Genomic DNA, 6,000 nt, shown 5'->3' with positions numbered 1-6,000 from the left:
ATCCTGAACGGCCGTCTCATAAGGGCCTTGTTCAGATGTCTGAGGTCTAAGATGGGCCTGAGGCCACCATCCTTTTTGGGAAAAAGGAAGTAGCGACTGTAGAAGCCTGACTCACTGTGGGGCGGAGGAACTGTTTCCCTTCGCCAGTAAGCTCTTTACTTCGGCACGGAGGACGTGTGCCACATTGCTCCTTACGAAAGTATCGACTATGCCCGCGAAGTGGGGTGGTCTGCGAGCAAATTTGAGTGAGTAACCTCGTGTCACCGTGCTCAGAACCCATTTTGACACACCGGGGATGGCTTTCCAAGCCTCGGCCCGGGGCAGCTAGGGGCGGAATCATCTCGGGAGACAGCTTGCTGCATTGGGCCGGGTACCGACACCCGTAGAGTCTGGAAGAGTGCTCTTTTATTTTTTTTTATTTTTTTTTTATTATTTTTTTTTTCGCTTATAATAACTGTCAATTGCATGGGTGTGTGACCTCGAACGGGCCCAGAGTTTGCAATTGCAACATCTACTTCAACAGCCAAAACCGAACAGGGTGTTTGGAGGAACACAAGACTCTTTGGAGGGTAGTCTGGCCGCAGCGAGACTTAACCCTTCCCTCTTCCTTCCTGGATGATCAGAACAGCTTCGTGGCACAGGGTCCAGCGTTATCTTAAGCCTGATCCCTGACGCTTAGGAGTTAAGCGTTTAGACTGATGAGGGCGCTGTTGATGCTCAGGCGCTGGCTTGGCTGGCTGCTGAGTCTGCACAGTTTTATGGCGACTCGATGCTGCAGAGCTGGAGGTTGTGGCGCATTGCCTGTGAGGACTTCTGTGCCGCCGTGAATCGCTCAGTGAAGTTGTCTACCATAGGGCCGAAGAGGCCATTGGTGGAGACTGGTGAATCGCAGAAGGCAGTTCTGTCCGCGACCTTGATTTCAGTCAGATTAAGCCATAAGTGATAAAGCCATAAGTCTTCCAATGGCTTGGGTGGTGGCATTCGTAGCGCAGGACCAGGTCTGTAGCGCTGCGGAGGTCACAGAATGTGGCTGGGTCCAGACTTGTCCAAAGACCGAAGGAGTTTGGCCTAGGACACTTGGAGGACCGCCATGGCCAGAAGACGCGTAGGCCCTGCCACCGAGGGCTTAGATGGGTGTGCTACCTTGGCTTTCCATCGGATAGCGGTGGGTGGACAAAGGTACACAGCCATGACTTCTTTGAGGGGGGGGCAGCTTCTCGTAACCCTTCTCCATGGTGCCATCAATGGTAGAGAGCAGTGGATGTAGAAGTGCATGGCCGTGCCGAGTAGGGGGCGCACCATGACTTAGTAAGTTCATCGTCAAGTTCAGGAAAGAATGGTGCTGCTCGCTGACGCGGGACCTGCTGGCACCCCATCAGGAACCATTAATCCAGGTGGCTGCGTGCGGGTTCCTCTGGGGAGCCTATTCGAGTCCGAGCTCCTCGACGGCTTTAGAATAAAGCGCAGAATAATTCGGCATCCAGTCCAGCTCTGATGTCATTCTGGTCTCTTGATGGTGAGGGAGTGTTAACTATATAATAACAAACGATAACTGATTACAAAACAAAAACTGTTTTGAACTACCATGTGAATTCGACACACTCACACACATCAAGAATCAGCACATGAATCTCAACAATGGTGACAATTCACAAAATATTCAGATCTGTACATCACAAAACAAACAAAAAAATCACAAGGACTATAAAAAAAAAATGAAAATAAGACGACGCAATGTCACGATGCATCCTGGGAGTCATGGATGAGTTTTGGAGTATGCTACCCATCATGCATTGTGGCATAAAGCTTTATGTTGCTTGTCACCGTTGTTGAGATACATTTGCTGATTCTTGATGTCTGTGTGTGTCAGAATGATGCCACAGCTCAATATATTTTGTGTACTTTTAAGAAATATTGTAGTTGAGTGTCACTCAGAGTCAAGGCCATTCAAGACCAAAGAGCAAAATCCTCAGTGTTAAAGTACACAGTTCAGAGTCTATATGAGCCCAATCTACAGAGAGGACAAAGTTACACTGGTATAGTGTCACTATATAGCAACGGATGTAAACACTCGGTTGATCAGATGAGAGGAAGTTAATAACCACAGGAGGAGCTGAAGATGTTTAAAGGAAGAGCTGTATCTATATATAATGAAGAGAAAGAGCTGTAACTATATATAAGGAAGAGGAAGACTGACAAAAACAGAAAATGGCTGATAAGTGTGATCTGTGTCTGCTGGGACTGATCATTCTCTCTTCACTTCTCACAGGTAAAGAAATCTGTATTTTCTCTAAAGACATTTAGTGGAATTAGTCTGGAAAGAGTTCATTTGAACATGCTCAGTTTATTCTTGCACACATTCACGTTGTGATCTCAGAGTTGTGTCGTCCTACAACACATACTGTTTTATTACTAAATCTAGACATAGTGTGTGACCGGTCTTCGGTTAGCTCTGAGTTGTGTGGGAAGACGAACGAGACCAGGCAACAGAAATTACTCAGGCCGGTGGTCTTCTCTCGCAATTGTAACAACAGTCTGTCAGTGAAAGGCATTATTTTAGCCAGAGCTTGCACACTCATGCTCAATGAACTCTCTTCAAAAATGCATGCATCACATCATTAACACAAACGTCATACATGTTTGAAAATTAAAGTGCATTAAAGAACAAAATTACATGTTTTATTGCAATAAACAAAAACTCATATCAAACTTTTTTAGACGTAGCTTTTGCACAACTCAACGCTCTTCAGTCGCGCTTATCGCGAACTGAAGGACAGGAACCAGAACATGTCTTAAAGGAGCCACGCACCATATTTAAAAATACTGGGGGAAAAAAACATATAACCACAGAAACATGACATCTCAAATGAAAGAAATCAGTATTAAAAGAATAATTTGCAGAATACAAAATAATTGTATAAATATAACAAATTATAAAAACAAAGGGAGAGATTTTGAGTGAAATGAATAAATAAATATAACACCTATTACAAGTGTTACACTCAAACATCTGATGATGCAGAATTATCTTTATATTAAAAGTGTGTCAGTGATTTGAGCAGCTCTCTGATAAAGACTAATAGTTTATTCTGGAGAGTGTGTTGTTTGAGAAAAAAAAAGACTATGATTTAAAACTGATATGTTTTATGTTTTCATCTATTATATCATAACGATCACTTAAATATACTGTGTTTCAGGAACCAGTGGAGTGGATGAGACTCGTGCGTTCATCAGTTCTGGTGAAAATGTCTCTCTGTCCTGTAATAAAGCTCTTTCTGACTGCAAATCAACTACATGGATCTATAACAGCTTCGGACATTCAGAAGCAGTTGAACTGATTACTTTAGGGATAAAGAAGAAAAACACAGAGAGACATGAGAGACTGAGTCTGGAGTCTGACTGCTCTCTGAACATCAAGAACGTCACAGGAGAAGATTATGGATTATACAGCTGCCAAAAATATGTGAATGACAAACAACAAGGACCTGATGCACGTGTTTCTCTGCATGTTCTTCATGGTAAGTTTATGATTATGTGGTCAATTTAAAAACTCAGATGATAATTGAAGGGTCTGTGATTTGTGTCTTGTGTTCAGTTTCAGTGTCTCCATCTTCATCATCATCATCATCTTCTTCATCCTCACAGACTGAGATCAGTCCAGGCCGCTCTGTGACTCTCTCCTGTCAGTTGTATTCATATGCTGGACTCTCCTGTGATAATTGGGTTCGTTCTGAGGGAATTGAGCTGTTGTGGGTGAATCAGACTGGTTTTGATCTGAAGACAGACTCCAGATATCAGATATTATACTCATCAGATCACTGTATCATCACTCTGACTACAACACTCCTGAATGAAGATGACAACAGAGAGTGGAGGTGTCAGCTTACTCAGGGAAATCAACTCAAGACCTCAGTCAGATACACTGTCAAGTATTCAGGTGAGAAAACAACACTCACTTCCTCTAGCCTTTTGAATTGGGGCAAACATCAGACTGAGACCGCTTTTAAGTTTCACTTTTTGTTTACTTCCATTTTTGCATCCGAATTGCGCATACATACATTATCACCTGTGACATAAAGAACACATCAAAACAAATCAGTTTCTCTCCACATCTCCCCTCCTTCGAGAAAGACATACAGTTGTTTTGTATAACACAAACACAAATGTTACACTTAAAAGTTCCAACTCGTAAATAGTTTGTATACACATCTGTAGCATTCCTATGCCTCTATGAATTCAAAACATTGAAGAATTTGTGCAGGTTTCACTGATGAACTTTCTCTTTTTTTATTTTTATTGTCCGTTTCTCTTTCTTTTTTTTTGTGAGGTTATCCCCACCTATCTCAATAACCTTCAATAACTAAACTTTATTGGTGGTTTCACTATGCGTACTGAACGAGTGACAACGAGTCCTCTTTTACCCAGCCCTTGTTCTGGCTCATTGCTCTCCGGGGTAATACAGCCAGATTCTGGTTCTAAACTGCTCAACTGCTGTAGGGACTGAAGTAGACCCATTACTGTTTTCCTCTTGATTGGTGAGCAATAAGTGCCGTCTGACAACATCTCCCTCAGACGTCTTTAGTACAAAGGACCTGGGAGTACCTGCGGAATCCATAATCACTCCTGTTGTCTTCTAACAGGAGGTACACAACGAGACCTCTTCCATCTTTGCAGAAGGGAGACAAAAAGCGTGTGAAAACAGATGCAGAGAAGCAATGGATGTCCTCTCGTTAGCACCCTTCGCTTTAGCATCAAGTTTAACTTTGATGTTGTTAGGACATCTTGGTTCCAGATTTAGTTCGAACGTCCTGAGCTTACGGCCCATGAGAAGTTCGGCAGGACTCTCTGTAGTAGGTTCGGTGGGTGTGTCCCTATAGGAAAGTAAAGCCAGTGGCGGATTTTTCTGTCTGAGAATTGTCTTTTCAGTTTTCACAGCTCTTTCCGCCATGTTGTTCGCCTGAGGATAGTACGGGCTTGAAGTTATGTGTGTGATCTCAAATGCTTCGCTAAAGTCAGCAAACAACTGGGACCTAAACTGCTGCCCCTTATCTGTCACGATTTGCTCAGGAATACCGAATCTCACAATAATCCTGACGAGCTTTTGAATGACTGCTTCGCTGGATACAGAGAATCTCCAGCCAACGTGAGAAGTAGTCAATGACTACCAAGTATGTCTTAGGCTGGGTACCGAGTTCGATACTTTTTAGGTACCGACCGAATTGCCTCGATACTATCGAGTATCGAAAAATGACTTGTTTTTCAGTAGGCCTACCAGATTTCGATACCTAGGGGTTAACTCGTCAACGTCAGTGCTCAAACAAATACATATGAAATGCACAACGACACACCTAAAGTCGCTCACGCACATGCAAACTCTACACACGAGACGTGCGGAACTCTCCGCGCACATACTTAATTGAGACGCGAGCACACACACAAACTCTCCACGCACATACTCATATGAGACGCGTGCGCGCACACAAACTGTCCACGCACATTCTCATATGAGACACGAGCACACACACACAAACTCGCAAACATACTCAATGAGACGCGAGCGCACACACTCACAATACCTTAAAGATGTGGAAAAGTCGATCAAAAGTGTGGCTACATTTCTCCAGGCTCGATGCCAACAGCGCGCGATACAGTATTTGCGGTAAAATAATTGCTGCAAAGACCGGTACCACGAGAGATATGATGAAGACCTTGACAGTGCACGGAGTAAACATAAGAGCAGAAAGTTGCTCTGTCTTTGACTGGTAAATGAAGAGATACCTTTTTGATCACTCTGGCAGTGTTTATATTGCAATAATGACCTAGCCTACTGAATGAACACTGCCGTTCAAAAATGTGTTGGTTGGTCAGAATTTTTTTTCCAGTAAGAATGCATTAAAGTGATCAAAAATTACCTTAAAACGTGTAATGTTACAAAAGATTTCTGTTTCAAATAATTTTTATTCATCAAAGAATCATGGAAAAAAATGTATCATAGTTTCC

At 43.0% G+C, this 6,000-nt stretch overlaps 1 protein-coding gene across 1 annotated transcript in view; it reads left to right on the top strand.

Moving 5' to 3' along the window:
- Window positions 1–2,202: 2,202 nt before the first annotated feature.
- LOC309478494 (uncharacterized protein) overlaps window positions 2,203–6,000 on the top strand; it is a gene marked incomplete at its 3' end in the record, with an annotated part of 405,172 nt that continues 401,374 nt past the window's right edge. Inside the window, exons 1-3 of the mRNA XM_082142080.1 lie at window positions 2,203–2,269; window positions 3,198–3,518; window positions 3,596–3,937. Coding sequence (XP_081998206.1) covers window positions 2,209–2,269; window positions 3,198–3,518; window positions 3,596–3,937 — 724 coding nt within the window. The 5' untranslated portion in view covers window positions 2,203–2,208. The remainder of the gene's footprint in view (window positions 2,270–3,197; window positions 3,519–3,595; window positions 3,938–6,000) is intronic.

This window comes from Leuciscus leuciscus, assembly GCF_965113295.1.
Source record: "Leuciscus leuciscus genome assembly, chromosome: 1".
In the NCBI taxonomy this organism is placed as follows: Eukaryota; Metazoa; Chordata; class Actinopteri; order Cypriniformes; family Leuciscidae; genus Leuciscus; species Leuciscus leuciscus.
The sequence above is the reverse complement of the archived record's forward strand: the minus strand, read 5'-3'. Positions and strand labels throughout refer to the sequence as shown.